At 45.1% G+C, this 19697-nt stretch overlaps 1 protein-coding gene across 6 annotated transcripts in view; it reads left to right on the top strand.

Moving 5' to 3' along the window:
* Window positions 1-18884, top strand: part of LOC131471697 (zinc finger protein 516-like) — a 39956-nt gene extending 21072 nt beyond the window's left edge. For 5 of the 6 annotated variants that reach the window (XM_058648393.1, XM_058648394.1, XM_058648395.1 and 2 more), the window contains exons 2-5: window positions 3752-6049; window positions 9155-10510; window positions 14086-14190; window positions 18658-18884. In XM_058648393.1, coding sequence (XP_058504376.1) covers window positions 4288-6049; window positions 9155-10510; window positions 14086-14190; window positions 18658-18845 — 3411 coding nt within the window. In that variant the 5' untranslated portion in view covers window positions 3752-4287 and the 3' untranslated portion in view covers window positions 18846-18884. Of the gene's footprint in view, window positions 1-3751; window positions 6050-9154; window positions 10511-14085; window positions 14191-16219; window positions 16291-18657 lie in introns of all 6 variants that reach the window. The other variant, XM_058648399.1, reaches the window with a different exon arrangement.
* Window positions 18885-19697: the final 813 nt, after the last annotated feature.

The following is a 19697-nucleotide window of genomic DNA, read 5'->3' as shown; positions in this document are numbered from 1 at the left end:
CTGAAGGATGTCCCGCACGAGAATGACCCACAGTTATTATCAGCTATAAGGTGACAGTCTGTGAGTGAGTCAGTGTGTTATGAAAACCAATCTGTGCGCCCTCGGGTGCAGCAGTTTTGTGTCATGGCTGCCTCTGAGAGGATTGCTATGATAAAAGGGGCATCGTGGCAGTTTCTCCTGCTCACCATTTATACGATTTTCTGTTAAATGGCAACAGTAGACTGCAATAGCTCTATTTTGTAACCAAATCCAAACATAATTGTTTCATATTCTTACACCAGATTCGTGTTGAATCATGACTCCATTGTCCCTAGAGGGCGCAGTTGAGCAGACTGCAACGAAGACCCTTGAGTGTCATCTCCAAACTTGTTAGGCTGCTGTTTGGGAGAGATTTCTAAAGTATACACAGTGATATGTTATATGTGATGTGTTGCTACTACATAACCAGCACCAAAGTGTGAAAACAAACACAAAACAGATTAAAAAAAAAAAAAAAAAAAAAAAGAGAGAGAACATCTGTGAACGGGCCTTCAGCTCGACACTGTTTGTTTTAAGATTCTCTCCAGATGTGGACCTCAGAAGTCCATAGCACACAGAAATAGCTACGGAGCTCTGCAAAGGTTGTGCATGGATGGGAAAATAAGAGCGGATTTCCTCTTCTGCCGGACCTCAGCTGCTGGGGTTCAGAGTTAGCAGAACAGCAGAGGTTGAGCATTCAAGGAAAAGGGGGGGGGAAGCATAGTTCTCCCACTGTCTGGCATCTCAGTCATTATCAGCTGAGGGTTGGCCTGCCACTTACTCCCAGTGACTCATGGAGGGGCAGCTGTCCATTAAGTGGCAAGTCTGATATCAGAACATTCCTAAAAAAAGGTTTATGTTTATGTGATCATTGGTATTTGTATTGGAATGAAGTGATCTTATTAGCTGCCGTAACAGACCTTATTCACTGCAGATATTTCCCACTCCAGTTTTAACAGAGCCGGGGTCGTGCTGATGTTAAGTGTAAGGGAAGGTCACACTGCATACATGCTTCCTGTGTTTTATGGATGTGTTCCAATGGGATTGAGAAATAATTACACCGTATGGTCATTATAGCATTGCAAATACAGCAGACCTAATGTGGTCTGCACAGTACTGCACATACACTGAACTAAGAAACAAAAGCGCCTGTCAATTCCAATTTCAGCCACCCACCATCTCCAGTTTTATTATTCCTTGTGTGTGTGTGTGTGTGTGTGTGTGTGTGGCTAATGAGCTGGAGGATGTCAATGGTAGTCAAGGCTTAAAAAAAACTGGAATGTCCCTGCTAGCTTCAGGAATATTCTATATTCATTAATTGTACCATGTTGGCCTTTAATAGAGCTTTGATGGCGCTTCATTTATTTTGATGATTTAGATGATTGGTAATCTTGTCCGTCACTTCTGGACAGTTTCTCCCTCCTTAAACCAATTTGTCTTTTTTCCTTTTTTTCCCACTTTGCCCTGGTGAGGAGCCTGCATTGTTTCCCTCCTTGTGGCTAATCTCATTACATTTCTGGTGGGTGACAGGCTTACTGCTGTAACGCCTCAAATCCCAAACCTCCCCCTCCCCCCCCAAAAAAGAAAAATATTTGCAACTCATCCTGAGTGGGACAATAATGTGTGTACCATATTGTAGTGCATTCAATAGTTTTATTTCACTTAATACAACACATGTGTTCTAAGGGGCTGGATCTGCCTCTTGGGAAAAACCTCTAATGTGACATATAAGTAATGATGATGATGCCTTTTACAGCTCAAAGAACTCCTACCTGTAGTAATATGAGCTACCACGGCTCACAAAAACAGCCATTCATGCACTCACCCTTTGCAAAAAAAGGCTAATTTGGCAATTGTAGGCGGAGAGAGAAAAACTACGCTTTTTTTTTGCAGTGTTATCTTCACCATCTTGTTTTTTATCAACATGGGGAAAACTTCACAGAGGAGTGTTAGGAGTATCCAAGCACATTTATTCTATGTTGCTCGTCCAGTTTAACATGTTTTCTCGCTGTAATGAGGCTTGAGATTGACCTTGTTTGTCAGAGTGAACATATTATCAGGCACGACGACGCAGTCTATAAACATTTTCTGCGTTCCTCTTCGAAAGCATGACATTCCTCGTTCACCTGGACCTGACAGTTGGAAGGCATGACCGTGAAGGACAATGACAAGTTTTTATTTTTTTATTTTCGTCTTAACTGTCATAGACTATATATGTAGGCTGGAGTTCCCCAAGCCTTGCATAAGAGGAAAAGTTAGGGGATCTTTTAAGTTCTAGTCCATCCGGTGTCGTACAGCGACTGGCTGTGAGCACGGCTTTGAGGGAAAAGGTTAAGGATTTTTAAATGCAAGCTTCTCTAAGAAGAAGAAGAAGAAGAAGAAGTCTGGATCTGATAATACAGTTTGTTTCAAAGTCGTGTCACACACAGCTGCACTTTGGGCCAGAATGGTGCTTGTGTGCACTGGAAGCCTTTGCTTAATAAGTGCTCCAGGAAAGAAGTCGAGTGAACCACGGCAGTTGTGCTGAATTCAATGGTGTAAATCACTCGGGATAGATAGGTGGCTGTGGCGCAGGGTAGTCATTTTCAAGACATATGATTGTTCTTGTGCTAACTTCCCTCCTCTACCACTTTATCCTCTTATGATTATGATCAATTATCCACTTATAATTAGAGCCTGGCAGTAACTCAGCCTATGGGCTCTGGCACTTCGTATAATAGCCTGTAATAATGCTGTCACTCACATTTTCATATAGTTCACACTTTCCGGCTCTAACATCTGCTGACATTAATACGCCAGCTTCCCACTGGAAATTTCCTCTCACGATTCAAAGTTTTGATCTGAATCTGAAAGGAATTTAGGAACGCCGCTTCTAATATTATACTTTCCATAAAAGACAAGTTAGCCAAAAGAAACAAAGAAGAGGGATATTATTAACGTCATTGTTTCTTAGTGGGGGGAAAAAGGGGGTTTTACAGCAACGCAGAACAATTAGTCATGATACAGAAATATAGCAGAAGCTTGATGTCACTGACAACTGAACATGTTTTGGGAAACATGCCATTACAGTATGTGAATCTCCCACTCATATACAGTTGACACTATGTTGCTGAAGTCTTTGTCTCCTCCCATCACCTCGTCTCTGTCTGCTCGACTCCCTCCAAACCCCATTCACCTCTCGCTTTGAGAAATAAAACAAAGCAAACTGTCTGAAGAGCCACTTCCTGTTGTGTACTTAAGATCCCTGTCATGTGATATTGTCAGTTGAGGCGAGTGTGTGAGGCCAGTATGGGGGGAGGGGAGGGAGTGTGGGAGGCAGGGAGGGAGGGAGGGAGGGAGTACGGTGGCACTGCTGATCTTGCTGATGTGAACGTGACCCCGCCCCACTACCACTCTGATTGTGTAAAGTGTTGACTCAGCCATCGTGGTATCAGAACCCCCGGAGCCCTGCTTCAACTCGTGCACACACTCACGTACACGTGGTGTGCGGTGCAAGCCTCAGATACATAGTGCATTTAAACTATAAATAAGCGAATGATTTGGGGCGAGAGATATGTGAATACTGTTGATACAACAAACGACTTTGCATATGGGACACAGATCTTTGTATAAAGTGAATCTATGGCGTCACTAATATGTTTCTTTGTCTCTTTTTTCCCTCACATTCCTTCCCAATCTCTCCCACCATCTCTCTCTCTCTCTCTCTCCCTGTGTCTCTCCTTTTCACTTTTAGGTGGATGATATACATGCTGCCTGTGCAATAGAGAGCTTACTGCTACATGACCTGAAAGCTGCTGATACACATGAAAACGGAGGAGCCAGTGAAACGAATAATAGACACCAATAACTGACAGGAAAAACCCCTCAGTCCTCTGTGCCACTGACATAATGATGACCTGAAATTCAGCGGAAGCTTTCACTTTACGCTGAGAAAAAAAATTTCATTTTAAATACTCTTAATTAGCCCCAAAGAAGATTTTACAAAATAAGGGGAATCCAAGCAAATGTTAAAGCACACTGAGTTTCAGCTTTGATTCCATGACATCGCCAGATGAAGATGGATAGATGGTGTGGCACCCAATAACCAGAGGGTAGTAAATGAGCTGCTGTGTTAGCAGCTGGATTCCTGGATGACGGAGGGCAGATAGCATTTTAAGTAATTAACAAAGGCACATCAGACACCTCTAGATGTGCAACTGCAGATAGCAGCAGTTTCAACTTTACTGAGCTTGTGAAAGGCCAGATTGATCAGGGAGATTTGTTTGCATCATGAATCCTAGAGACAGTGTGGAGGTGATGGAGACGCAGACTTTAGGTCAGAAGGAAAAGGCGGTGGGAGACCAGGCTAACCTTGGCAACGTGACCGAGGGTGAGGATGATAAAATCCCCGGGACCTTCGACTGCAACGTGTGTGGACGCAGCTTCCCGTTCCTCAGCTCTTTGTCGCAGCATATGAGACGACACACGGGTGTACGCCCTTATAAATGCCCTTACTGTGACCACAGAGCCTCTCAGAAGGGAAACCTCAAAGTCCACATTCGCAGCCATAAACTGGGCACGCTTTCGAGCCATCACACGAATGACGATGAAGAGGGTGGAGCTGAGGAGGAGGAGATGAGTGTTTCAGAGGGTCTCGATGGAGGTACGAGTCCAACTAAAAGCAGTTCTGCTTGTAACCGGATGATCAATGGGGATAGTGGTGAGGAGAGTCGCAGGAAAGTACCTGCAAGGAGCATGAAGAGAGTCAAGTCCCTAACAGACCAGCGGCCTTACTGTTGCCGTCTTTGTGGCTACGAGGCCCAGCGAGAAGACCAGCTACTCAGCCACATTGAAAAGGTCCACATCACAGCAGACGCTGAGGATGAGGCACCTGTTAAGGAAGAGGCTGTGACTGAACCTGATGCCACCCAACAACAGGGTGATGGGTCCTTCCCATGTGAGACCTGTGGCCAAGTCTTCAGCCAAGCCTGGTTTCTGAAGTCGCACATGAAGAAACACGCAGGGATCCTGGACCACTGCTGTCGCATTTGTGGACGACGGTTCCGCGAAGCTTGGTTTCTTAAATCTCACATGAAAACACACAACACCAAATCGAGGTCACGGTCAAAATCGGATTTAGCTGAACATCCAGCCACCATCAATGATGTAGCCCAGGATCCTGATGTTGTTACGAGCTCTGTTCCATCGATCTATCACATTTGCGCTAAATGTGGGAACCTGTTTCACAGCAAAGAAAGCCTGAAAGTCCACGAAAGGGTTCATAATCTCAGCTACGGCAAGAAGTCTCAGAGTCCATGCATACCCAGTAATGATGAGGACTCACCTGCTGCTAAGAAACGCTTTCTGGACTATTTACATCTTCAGCCTGTGGAGGAAAAGGCCCTGCATGAAGAAAAGGAATGTGAGAAGATTCTGGGTCGAAGAATCCCAGAGCTAGATCCAATTTGTAGCTACCAGGCATGGCATTTAGCCACCAAGGGAAGGGTTCTGGAGCCAGTGGAGCCTAGTTACAAGGCATCATATGGGGGAGGAAGTATGGGAGAAGAGGCCTTCGCTGGAGCCGCTGTGGTTTTTGAGAAGGAGAGCAGTCGCTACGTCCTGCAAGGTCAGGAGAAACGTGGCTCAGGCAGACGCAGCAGCTCTGGGCAGGGAAGCCATGCCTCTTCAGGGGACCGAACACCAGAGAACCTCAGCGACTCAGAGTATCGGCCGTCATCTCGCCAAGACCGGCGGCGGCCATCCCAGTCACAGTCTTCCTCCAAGTCCAACGAGTGCTTTGAGTGTGGGAAGGTGTTCCGCAGTCGTCACCAGATGATGGTCCACCAGCGAGTCCACAGAAAGGACGGAGGCAGGGCATCTGTGGGAGACAAGGACAGAAGTGGCAGGGACGACCGATGGGGCTCCACAAGTGAGCCAGAGTCAGTCTCCCCCGGCCGTCCCTGCACCCCGGGGTACGGAGACTCTCCACCAGCCTCCACACTCGGAGATCAGGCCTCAGAGATGGGAACCGCAGACTCTGGAGAGCTTTCAGGTTAGTCAGCAACATCTGTCTATTTATGTTTATTACTGATTTTTCCATCTGGATCTTTAAAAACGTCATCTATAATAAAAGAAAGAAAAGCAGTTAGAGAACTAAACGTAAGGCTGGTAAATGGTTATGGGTTGAGTATTGCTTTTGGGAATCGTATGATATCTCATGATCATATCTGGTGATATTCAGTCACACACTGTGACACATTAAATTAAATGTCACAGCACTAATAACTGCTTTTTTTGACTCACTCCTGCCTCCATTTGACTGGATCCATCTTCCAAACACTAATTTAACACAGCAGCCTACCACAATCAGAACATATAACTGCCTTCTATGGAAATGAATACTGTAAGCACAAGTAGAGATTCTTAGTGGCAGAAATGGCCAGCCCTTTTCAAGCCTCCCACTCAGGCCTCTGGCTCTGTCACTCTGTAGTAAACATCTGTTGATGAAATGTGCATTGTGTAGGTGCAGCTCCTCAGCTCACCCGTCTCTGTGGAGTGGGGATGGGAGCTACCATGTGGCAGAATATAGAAATGACATCTTACTTCAGCTCGTTTATAGTGATACTGTTGCTCACCAATCCCATCAACTATGGTCAACCTCAACCGTCACTGGAAATTCTGTCGACAACAGTGCAATGATCCCGTTTCACAGAGTCACCGCGGTATCAGCGAGGTGAAACTTTGTGCCTGTCAGTGGTATGTCAGCAGAGGCAGAGGCAGAGCACAGGGCATTTTTGGAATGCCTGTCATTTTTTCCACCTCCACAATCAATAAATACTGCAGAAAAAAACAAAAAAACTAAAGGAGAAAAGCAAACCTTCCCATGCAAGGCCCAAACACTCGCTAATCATATTTGAAATATGATAAAGGGAGGATTCCTGTGTATGCAGCATGTCTGGCTTTTGTCTTTCAACTATCAAACAGACCTTAAACATTCATACAGGTTAAGGGACAAGATTGCAAAGAATTGTAGTGATTGTTTCCTCTCCTCCCTGTTAGTGCAGACGTTCAAAAATAGCAGCAACATTTCATCAGGCCTGATCGAGCAGTGTGTGCTATTTCAGGTCTTCCTGTCTCAGGAAACTCCCCTCACCCCCTCCCCCCCATCTTTTTTTTTTTTTTCTGCCTTTGCCATGGAAATCTGTCTGTATGTTTCCCTTTACTCTTCACCGGTGTTGTTTATTGCACTACATGCAATTATTTGACTTCAATAGAAACATGCCAGTCCTAGGTGTGGTTAGCGTCTCTTATGAGTCAATGTATTTATCTCTAGACACCCTGCTGTCTGTGTGCAGTAATTGCATCCTCTGTAGCCCAACTGAACACAAATGCACAAATGTTTGTTGGATATCGTACTCATGTGAAATAGAAAAATGTCAGTGAAAAGGCCACTTTATGTAAGATGTGAGAATTTAGCACACACCCAATAGAGCATTCTAACCAAACCCCTGTCGAATTGGTCTCGTCTTCTTTCTCTGTGCCGTTCCTCCCCGTCCTTTTTGACTCTTCCCCTAATCTCTAAGGTTACCTTTTGTGACACTTCCACTGTCACTCATCCACTCTTCTTACCATTGAGCCAGCCAGGCTGCCTGTTGTCTGAAGGACTGGTTATTTATAGTCACCTTTCGATGGAGTAGGGATGCAAGTGGTGCAGAAAGACATGCTCAGAGGACACTCTGGTCCCAAATACTTCCTTATTGCCATTTAGCTTCATTTTGGGAATACAAATGAGAGGCAGCGGTGTGTGCTCTGCAAACAGGCCTATGCTTTTCGAGTAACCAGTAATAATGATCAAACAATAGAGACATTATTCTCATTTCCTTTGTTGTAAACAGAGACTTTCATCACTGCCATTGTGCAAACATTGGCGTATGTACAATATACAGCCCCACACCGCAGTGACACATGTTTTGTTTTTTTTATCCAAGTGATACATCACTGCTATGACAAGAGTGTCTGTACTTTGGCAAAATCATCCACACTACTCCTGGACAGGGTTTGGGTTTAGTGCGTTATACGTGTTTGCATGTGTGAATTTGTGAGAGTTATTTCATCCTGCACTTTAATTACTGCGACTCTGAGTGGTTGATTGATTATTACAAGAACAGTATGGGCCTTATAAACAGAACACAGCAGTCTTACCACCCTGCCTGCTAAACTGCCCAGTCCTGGCACTTCATCTTGGCAGAGCTTGAGCTGTGAGTGTTGGCCAGTGTTGCCAACAGGAAGCCAAATGAAAAACAGATGGCAGATTACTGGTGTTGTTGTAAAAACTGGGTGAGGTAGTAGAGAGCACAATAATACCCTACTTATAGTATCCGATGTATTGGTTTGATGGCGAACAAAGTACAGTATTTTTTTATGTGTAAATTGTATAAGTTTACACGTTCAGGAGCTGATATAATGGTTTCATGTTCAACACCTTCATTTTAAAGATTTCTTATTTAATATCACTTTAATTGGAAGTCATTTTAACAGCCACTGAACCCAACAACTAGGATTTATCTGGTTATTATTCCTGCAGTTTTGGATATTGTGGGAGGTGAAACTTTTCCAGTGACAAGTGGGTCAAATGCGCCCCCCTGTGGAGAATCCATAGATGTACATGGCTGGAATCAATATTTCGAGGAGTAAATAAATCTGTAATCAACTGCAATTCTTGTACATTAAGTACATCTTAATATTTTATTTCTTATAATGTCAAAAACGCTTCTTCAACTCACATATTTATTTATCTTAAATTTGTAGTATCAATTCTACACATCCCTTATTACCGCAGCAATAAATCAACACAATCTTGAGAATCTTGTCTTTAAAATTGTGTACTTTTATTAGATTTTTCTCTGGTACTAGTAGATTTTTTTAATTCTAGTGTGACACATAAGGTTTGGTTTAGATGTAAAATGAAAAAAGATAGTATGGGAAAAGTGGACAATACTGCGGCCTGGTGGTGACTCACCATAATTACACGAGGTTGGAAAAAATATGCACTGAGTTAATGAGCACTGACGTTCCACTGGTGGTAGAGAAAGATGTATTCTGTACAGCTCCTTTTGCAAAATACTGACCTTTCTGTTATCATATCTCTTTCTTACAGATGAGAAGCCTTACATCTGCAGCCTGTGTAACTTTGTTACCTCGGAGTCACAGGCCTTTCTGACTCATGTTCGTGTCCAACACCCGCCTGCTCCTGAAGATCGGCCCAGTCCAATTCCCAGCCCCAGCTCCAGCTCGGACAGAGGCACCCCCAGTGGCTACCCCAAGCTGAAGAAAGCTCTTCTCAAAGGGCTGAAAAATTCTGCATCCGCTCACCACTCAGCTCAGTCATCCCCATTCGACCCCAGCATGACTCCTGTGAATCTTTGTGTCAGGGCCGATGGCACCAGAGGTATAGCCTCCTTAACTTTGGACAGGAAGAGCCTCCCCAGCCACAAGTGCTCCTTTTGCTCCCACTCCACCCACTACCCTGAGGTACTCTGGATGCACCAGACTGTGGCTCACCGCATCAACAGCAGCAGCTCCAACCTGGCTCCTAAATGGGCCTTTAAGAACAACTCAAAGAGCTATAGAGACAGCTCGTTATCCTTCAGGAGACGAACTGGTCCCCCACCAGTCCTGGGGGGAAAAGAGTGTCCACCACTGCCCCCACTCATGCGCACCCAACGAACCCTTTCCCCAACAAACTCCAGTGAGGTGCTAAAGAAGAGCAAGCCAGCCAGTCAAGCAGCCATGCCATCCTCATCATCGTCATCATCCTCCTCCTCCTCCTCTACCCCCTCCTCCTTGCTCTCTAGGGGTTCCTCATCCTCCTCAGGCACCCAAGCTGGGAGAGTTCCTGTACGGCCAGGCAGCAGCAGCAGCAGCAGCACCGTCAGGCACACAGAGGACCAGACTTATCCCTCACGCTCCAGGCCCAAAGTGGATACCTACCCCCGGGGAGGATCACTTTCATCCTTCAGCGCCTTAGAAAAGAGCAGCGGTGCCCCTTCACACTCCCCAGCCCCAAGCCCCAGCACTGCAACAGGTTCCAGGATGGCTGACCGCTATGTGATACCTCAAGAGGGCCTCGGCTTCATGCTGTCCAGCAAACACGGCTTGGCAGAGTACAGTCGTGCCAGAAGCTCCCCTCATCAACCGCTTCCTAACGCTCATAGCCAGGGCCGAGCTAACATAGCGAGGCCCAGCACCATCACCCACAGCTCCACAGCAGGACATAACTACGGAGGCTCCCAGGGGCACAGAGGAACCCTGCAGAGTCCCTCTTCTTCTTCTTCTTCTACGACGTCGTCTTCTTTGCCTTCTGAGGCTTGTGGAGATTTAAAGCAGGAGCCAATCGCGGAGACACCGGAGATGCCAAATGACATCCTCAACTTCCTCAAAAACTACAGCCCCCATGAGCTGGCCGCCCTCTACCACCGCTGGGGTGCCGCCAACGCCATGTTGGATCCCACTGGTAGGAAGTCATTTTTTGTTTCGTTTTACTAGTTTTTTCGCCAATTAACGTAGCATATATAGCCATTAAATGTGGCATAGAAAGGTCTTCCTGTGACTGAGCATCTCGTCTTTGAACTGCTTTGAGCCTCATAGATCCACACTTAATATACAGCATGAGCCACAGTCAAACAGGTTTAAGTATTTATCCACTCTTGCACTCTCTACCACATTAACTCATCATCCGGCAGCGAGTGAGTGACACACACGTGTACTGCTCCACACAGGTTTACTTGGTACAATAAAAGACTAAAGCTACGGAAGCATGTGTGTCTGTACACGTGTGTCCGTATGTGCTCAGGTTTCTAGATGTGGTGTGTGTGTGTGTGTGTGTGTGTGTGTGTGTGTGTTTTTCACGTGATAGACGTGAGAGAACCTTTCCTACTCTCAGGTCTGCAAGGCATGCCTCGTCTCCAGCTCCATTCTCCCAGAAAGCTGTCGCAGTCTGTTTAGGTCACAGCTCTGCCTGACGAGAGACTCGCCCAGATGTGAAAGGAGCGGGGCAAACACAGGGGGAGAGGGGGAATGAGAGGCAGAGAGAGCGCGATGAGACAGAATAATTACCCCACCAGCTGCTTTGCAGATAGTCATTACCAAACATTCGTAATATTTGCCCATTTTCAGTTGTGTCTCTAAGGTCAAGTGGGGTTGTACAAAGCCAGGGGTCAAACACAACAGCCCCAGAGCAGCCGCATGACATTGTTGTCACCCGTCCAGGCACATATCGTCAAGATCTGCCTTAGCCCTTTGAGTCACATTTTATAAAGTGACCTTTTTTTGAGCAACTGAGTCTTTCCCCTCTGCCTCTTCTCTCTCTCTGTAATTTTTTTTTTTTTACCAGTGCATGAGTGTGTGTCTGCTTGTGTTTGCTGTCCAGCTTTGTCTTGTCTTTCATTAGTGCATCAGTGAGAAGGGCTGGCGGCCAAGCGTAGAAGTAGAGTATCCAGAGGCCAGCAGTCGGGCTGCCAGAGACACTCTCTGTCACCTCCTCCTCCTCCTCCCTGTCCTCCTTGTCGTACCATGTCCCCCCCAACACTCACCACTCTCCACATGTACGCACAAAAATACACACAACTCGTGGGTAGGACACTGTCCAGGTGTGTGTGCTGGCCTTGATGGTTACGGTGCTGATGTGTCTGGTGGGGTGTCAGTAAGAGAGGTTACAGAAGCATGCATAGAGATGTGTGAGAGATTTTGGATTTACAGGATGTCATTTCTGCAACCAAAGATTTCAATCAAACTTAAAAAACAAATGACCTAGAATGACGATGTCAGGAAGCAGCGTGGGATCATGGGAGTTGTTACGGGGAGAACGGCGGCAGCAGAACACACTGCAAAGGGCAATGAGTAGTCATGATCTATTAGTGGCAAATGAAAGAAAGAACCTGCGAACTAGTTGTAGTGAATATCATCTTCCTCTCGCTGTTGCTTCATATGGGTTTGATGCAGAAGTTATAGCAGAGCTGGTTAGTTTTGTTGAATAGGAGTACTGATATCTGTGGATTTAAACAGCGTTAAAGAGCGCTATACTGTAGGGCTAATGTAATCACACTATTCAACAAAAATACTGTATGTGTCATTAGTCTGTAATGCAGAAATGCTGCTTATTTTATCCTTAAATGCTCTTTCCGCCCGCTGTTGTTCCTGTGGCTCCTCCTGAAGGTCTTCACAAAGCGGTTATCGAAATGATACAAATGTAAATGTCTTGAATTAGAGTCATTACATTCCCAACAATAGGTCTCTTTATGCAGAATGGCCCCTCTTATAGATGCTCAGTATGTATTCCTTCTGCTTTACTAAACACAGTTGGGCTTCATGTCCCTTAACAATTAATTTCTTTGTGACATTTTTCTTTTACTGCCTCATTATAGTTTCAGAACTTTCATTAAGTACGGTCGCTTGGAAATTGGCCGGTTTTGCCCGAGTTTCCCTTTTTAACTGGTCTTCATAGTGAATTCCATGTAGTATTAAAGCATATTTAAAAAGTTCTTCCTTTTAATTTTGGTCACCTGCAAGACGCCGTCTGTATTGGCCGCGTGAAGTGTTGGGACATAGACGTGCGAGTTGTGTTTTCATTGTGTAAAAGAAATGGTAAATCAAGGAGGTTTTAGATTTATGTGACAGCTTTAGTCGTGATTTATGCACCGAGGCTTTTCAGAATAACTTAAGTGAAATGACACAGAGAATGTGTCCAGGTAGGAAGTTGCAAAGTTATATTCATCAGCGATGACTAAACCTCTTCACCACCCAGGACGAAAATGAATGAATGAAAAAAACAACCCTGAATTTACATTTCGCCGCGTCACATGACAGGATTTATGAGCTTTGATGTCAACAGAATTCAACTAGTTGCTCTTTTTTGGACATCTTAAACCATTAAAATGTAAAATTGACGTGTGCATATGCGTTTTGCTGCATCACTGTGGGTGTGTGTGTGTGTGTGCGTGTACAGTATATGTGAGCCACAACCGATGGAAACACACATAAGTAGAATTCTTGAAATACGTACACACGCACACACATACACACCTGACATGTGACACACGGGCAGCGGAGCAGGCACATCACAGCCGGGGCGTTTTAATTGCCTGTAATTTATGCAGAGTGTGTGTGCACTGTGTGTGTCTGGCTGTCAGCCTCTGAGATGATGCTGTGTGACAGCTGCAGTCCAGCCCCTGGAGCTAGCCGCTCATAATGACACATTAGACATACTAATGATGCTCGCGCAAGTCCACTACTCCCATCCTACCAACCTTCACCACTCCACTCCAGCCAGGTTCTGCACCTCGCGCACACCCACTCGCTTCCTGACCATCACTGACCTTTATGTCTCCATTCAATCTCCACACACACACAAACTGCTGTTACATTGAATAAACTAATAATAATGTCCACCTTTGAAATCTTTAAATTCTTACGGTAATGTTTTTGTTGTGATCCATCCATCCATTTTGTACCGCTTTATCCTCCACATGAGGCCTGTGCCAATCACAGCAGTTCGCCTGTCCATCCCAGGGCCACATAGAGACTACGGTCAATTTGGGTTCAATTTACCTAATCTCCTAATCTGCATGTCTTTGGACTGTGAGAACCCCCACACACACATGGGGAGAACATGCAAACTTCATGCAGAAAAGCCAGAGGTCTTCTTGCTGCAAAGGCAAGAGCGCTAACCACTACAGCAACCGTTCGGCTTGTGGTGATCCATAAATTTAAATTCAAAGTATAAACTCATTTTTCAAAAAAAAAAAATGTAATCGGAAAAATCTAAGTTTGGAAACATCCTCCCCTGAGATAAAAATGGGTGCAGCAAGAGAAAATCTTTTCCTCCAACGGTGTTTTTGACTCCTACGGGTCCATGTTCAATTATTGGGCTTCCTTTATATGCTGATTTGCTCAATTAAACAGAATGAGCTCTAAAACATTCCTCAACTCGTCTAATCACATGAAAATTGCAATGATTTTTGCTGGTAGATTTAGTTATTTTGTTCTTAACGGGAAGTTTCTCTCCTTTTCTGTTTGTGTTTGTGTGATCAGGAATGCTGAGGTCCCTCATGCGACAGGGCCAGTACGTCTGCCAGGAGTGTGGGAAGAGTTTCAGTCAGCCCAGCCACCTGCGCACTCATATGCGATCTCATACAGGTAAATACAGGAGTGACGTCAACAGGCGTGTATGCACTGTGTACACACAGGCTTAACCGATACTAGGCGAGCCTTGGGATTTCTAAATCAATACTATTGCCAATACCGTGTGTCAGTGTGTTGAAAATGGCTTTGCAAACACAGCCTGTCACTGTGTGTGTGATGACTTCAGCTCTAGAGCAGAACATTAGGCTTTGGTCATCACATCTCGATAGCATCGATAAATAAAGTTGTTTTTAGGCCTTACAGTGTCGTAAAGAAAAATGACCAGAGACGTCACGACAAGAGAAATGATCGAGAGGGCGCAGCCAAAACTTCCCTCATCCTCTACAGCGATGGGAGTGGGTGGGAAGTATCGGCTGCATTTTGTCAAAGTGTAGTGTGATGGCTTTCACCCCCCCCCCCCCCCCCCCGACGTACAGCCCGTCGCTTTAATGCGAGTTATCAAAGTCGTCTGCGGGAACTGTAAAAGAAGTTCTGAAGAAGGAAAAAAAAAAAAAAACAAGGCAGTGATCGAGCTGCAAGACCATCCGTCACTGGAAGTGCATGACAAACATTGACAAATGGGATTAGCAGAGAGCCAGTGACTGCGCCGTGCATAAGCGAAGCCCCCAAACCTGTGGATCGACCTCATTAGCCACTTGTTATTCATGTATTAAAAAGATGTTCCCTTTTTTTTTTTGCCACTCCTTCAACAGTCAGTCATTCCTGCGCCACACGTGTACACACATCATCACACACGCGGAGCGATTTATCCACCCCAGAAACACTCACATGAGATATAGAGAATAAATGCGCGGGGATTCACGTCCTCGACAATAACTCATCGTCCGACTCTCCATACATCGACTGCGCTCGCGCTTTCTCCCAGATAAATCAAAACGGATCTTTTTGTTCAGCTGAGTGTGACAGCCAGTCTGTGAGTCCTTCACCGCCCTGGGCTGGGCAGCTGTCTCTATTTTTTAAACTGAAACACGACTTGCGCCGGATACTGACCTGTGACAAATTGTATACATTATTAATCACATGTCAATTAGAGAGATGGAATTGTGCATTCTAATGAAGCAGAGCCGCATTTGTCCACGCCAGCGCCGTGAATCCATTTGCATGCGTCTGGATGCCATTCACCAAACAGCCTGATTTAGACGTCCTACCCTTTCTTCCACTTTATCCTTCACCCCTGCTACTTCTCATTTCTTACTTCTTTCCTTTCCCTTCTCTGCCTTTACGTTTGTTTCTTCCCATTTCTTCTTTCCTTTGCCCTCTTATTTTCTTTCACGTATCTCACCGTATCACTTCCCCCATTTTTACCTCTAATCTGATCCCATCTTCAATACTATCTACCTTATTTTTCCATTTTCTCCTCTCCTCTCCTCTCCTCTCCTCTCCTCTCCTCTCCTCTCCTCTCCTCTCCTCTCCTCTCCTCTCCTCACGTCCATCAGCCGAGTTGGCAGTGATCGCAGTAGACAGTGAGTTAAGTAGCTTCTTTATAGAGAGTGTGAATGATATGTGGCACAGCCAGTGATTCTAAGTGACAGAGGGCAAATGGTAAGTGATGCACTGTTCAGCTACCCCCCCAGCTCTGCTGTAAACACACACACACACACACACACACACCAATGCACCAGCTCTGTAAACACTGGCCAAGGCTGTAATTAATGTTGTCACCGGCAGTTGTCTTCAGCATGGACGTGCGCACGCAGGAAAGGCCAGCCACCCCGAGGCCTCCATTAACATGCGTCATATTAAATCACTGACCTGCCTTCACCAGGTTCCATCGCCATCATCGCCCACCATCATCGCCATCATCATCACTGCCAGCTTCCCTCTATTAGCAAGGGTGCTGGTGGCAAATGTTGCCATGTGTGGATGGTGGTGGAAGACAAGGGTGGGGCGGGGGGGGGTTGGGGGGGGGACACAAAACAATTTATGCTTGTGTGGATCTGGTAGAGCTTTTAACCAAATGCCCTCCTCCTCCTCCTCCTCCTCCTCCTCCCCCCCCTCCCTCCCCCTCCTTCTCCCCTCACAGTTGGGTTTGATTTTAACGGACTCCACAGAGGTACTGACGCTCACACCACCGCTTCTGAAGCTCCCAAACAAGTATGTGGCACAATGGCTAATCACTGGGCGCCCCCATATGGCTTCTGCATGTCTCTACTTTCTATTCGTACTGCTTCGCCTCCTCCGCATGTGCGTGTCTGTGTCAGTCTTGCACTTGTCATCTTTTATTTTTTCTTTGTTTGTTATTGTTGTTTTTTTTTATACTATTTCATGTGTAACAGTCACATGTGGCACCTCTGCACCTGACATTAAACACCTGGCAGTCTCACAGCTGAAATGTTCTCTGTTGCTGGATCACACCTGAAATCCTCAGCCTGTGTATCCAGTGCACATATTCCAGGTGTCATCGAGAAAGGTTTTAAGTAATTAAGGATTAAGTAATAGTTTTTTCCAAATTGAGAAATAGCATTGTGACACTTAAAAATGTGTAAAACCTTATTGGGTAAAGTCTGAGGCTGTACTGAAATGTTCACCCGATACTGATCTTACATTTGTTTCCGTCCTGTTTGTTTTGTCTTTGACTAGTTTTAGTTTAGTTTATTCATTTCGAACATAAAGAAGAACAAATGTTCAATTCACAAGCAACTTTGACCACCAATCACAGGGCAGTTCTGGGAGAGAGGGTGTTCCTTTTAGCTAGTCAGCCTATGCTGCAAAGAAACCTCGAAAAGGAGCTCTAAACCCAAAATATTAGCATTTTAAATGTCTGTGGACGGAACTTAACAGTCAGCTCACTTTGATCACACAGATTTCCCACAAACACAAACGTCCAAACAGTTAAATATTCACAAACAGGCTTTTTGGGGAGGAATAAACATCATCCAGTTCCTCCTGCTTTCACTTTCTGGTGCATTTGAGATGCACATCAGCTGGACTGCACTGAAATATACAGTTAAATGTCTTGTTTAAATGTATAATTTGTTTATTCCAGTGTTCACCTGTAAGCTGTTACTGCATTGCACCGGAACAGGGGTTAAAATAAGTGATCAGCAAAGTTTGTTTTGAGTTTCAAGTGGGTTATCAAAAAATCAGATAAAGAAGAGCTCCATCTTTAATGTAACATCCTCAACAAAATATTGATACGACAAAGGAACTAAAGCTTTACTTCACTTACTTACTTTACTTTTTAGGTTCTCTCCTTTTCCATGTCTTGTGTTAAAGTATTAAATATTGTTGTGTTTTAGATTGTTAATCGATAATCAATAATCTATAACAAACCTAAAGGTGAGAATCATGTGTATATAAGACTGGACAAAAGTATATGTTTTAATCAAACTACAAGAGGAGTAAATCTGCTCTGATATGACATTCGTAGAGACCTGGGTTCTACACGCTGCACCTCCATCTTAATTAATCACACACACACACACACACCCCACATGGACTCCGATTTACCACACACTATGAATGATGGGAGCAGGCGCGGCGGAGGGTTCCAATTAGATGTAGTGTTGACGCTGCTTTACGGTGACGATAACCTTTAGTATAATGTAGTGCACCGGTCCTGTCAGCGACGTTTCCTCGCAGGATGGTGTCACGGAGGTTCTCGCTTCCCTCTCACGTCTCGTACCCTCGCTCATCTTTCCAGCTGTTTCTCTGTTTTTTTTTTTTTTTTTTCTTCTCTTCCTTTTGATTTTTGTGTGATTAATTATATCTTTCTTTCTTTTTTGTTGTTTTTTTATCTCTCTCTTCCTGCACCTCCCCTCGTTTTCGTTGTGTTACTGATGATGTATGATAACAGCTATATTTCCCTGTTTCTTCTTTAGGGAGAGGGGTGTGGGAAGGTGGGAGGGGGGGCATGGGGACTCATTTGTTTTCCTGCTTTGATATTCCTCCATTTATCAAAATGATAATTAGGTGCAATTAAATGGCAATCTCATTTGTTTTGTTCAGGTGCTTGTTGCTTACTTTATTATTATTATTATTATTTTTATTTATTTTTTTGCCGAGGTGTCTGTGCCGTTGTAGGTCAGTCTAATTAGAAAAGAGAGTGCTCTGTGTGTGTGTGTGTGTGTGTGTGTGGTGTGCGGGGGGTCACTTGGCTTGGATGATTGAGAGAAATGCACGGGAAGAAAAGTAGGACTGTTCAGACAGTGGAAGTGTGGCACTTCTCTCCAGATGGCAGGAAACAGAAAGGGAGAGTTGGTCCATCTGGGTCAGCGCAGAGAGGCTGAGTTCACTTTTATCGTGTAATTAGGTGTAAAAAATGGGATGTGATTGCCGTTCTTGACCTGCATAATGTTTCTCCGCACTTCCACCACGTGACTCGGTATTTGTTTGTCTGTGTTTGTGTCGATTCCTCGTTCTATTGTCCGCGTCACTTCACGAGCTCGCTAAAAATGTGCTGTTAAATGTTGCCTGTGTCCTCTCCCTGAAACGTTAACTGTGTGTGTGTGTGCTCCTCAGGGGAGAGGCCATTCTGCTGCCAGCTCTGCCCATACCGAGCCTCTCAGAAAGGGAACCTAAAGACGCACGTCCAGAGCGTCCACCATATGCCTTTTGACAACAGCCAGTACCCGGACACACGGAGCTTACTACTGAGCCAGGAGGAGCCAGGAGCGATGGCTGCCAAACATCCACCGACGCCACAATAAAAACCACAAACCCTCTAGTGGACTCTGATCTAGACTCGGGTGTGGTGGGCAGGTGGGGGGGAGGGGGGGGGGGGCAAGACAACACAGATGCCATTCCTAAGAAATCCGGGAACTGCAAGGTGGACCCAACACACAGGATTTACTTGTTGAGCCTCTCGTCTCCACCAATCACTCTCCAATGATCCTAGAAGAATCAGTTCTTGTGTTGTTTTTTTTTTTTGTTGACACATTGTTGTTATGTTTAAGAAGCTATAATTAAAGCTGTGTTAGGCAATTGTAAAAATCACAAAAATAGGGCCACAGAAGATTAGCTGAGTGAAATTCTAATTTCAGCGGACGGTGGAGATATAATTGTCTTAGTGGTTTTTTTTTTGTTGTTGTTTTTGTTTTTAAGTGTAATGGGCGGTAATAATAAGGACACTGTGTGTAGTTGACGTCATAGTAACGTTTTTCTGAATATAAAGGGTCCTCAGACATCCCAGCGAGTACAGTGGGGAAATATTGAATCAAGGACAGTGGTAATGCATGGTTACTGCAGTCGCCTCTTTCTCCCTCTGTTTGCGAGCTTTATTGTAGGGCGTTTGTTCATTCCTCAGGACACCGATAGTCTCGCGGTGGTGGTGGTGACGAGAGAGAGGAGAGGAGAGGAGATGCTCTGCACTTCGACGACAGTCAACTGACAAACTGCTGGTTCCTCTCCTCAGCGGCTCCAAGTCGTGGAGACAAGACTCGCTTCGCTGTGTGTGCTTGAGTGAGTGTGTGTGTGTGTGTTAAACTCACTTCCCTCCACTCCAAATTGCAGTGACTACTCTGAGGCTGTACAGTTGATGAGCGAGACTGTGTTGGAGAGAG

This window comes from Solea solea, chromosome 13 (assembly GCF_958295425.1).
Source record: "Solea solea chromosome 13, fSolSol10.1, whole genome shotgun sequence".
Classification (NCBI taxonomy): Eukaryota; Metazoa; Chordata; class Actinopteri; order Pleuronectiformes; family Soleidae; genus Solea; species Solea solea.
This window is presented reverse-complemented; position numbering and strand designations above follow the sequence as displayed.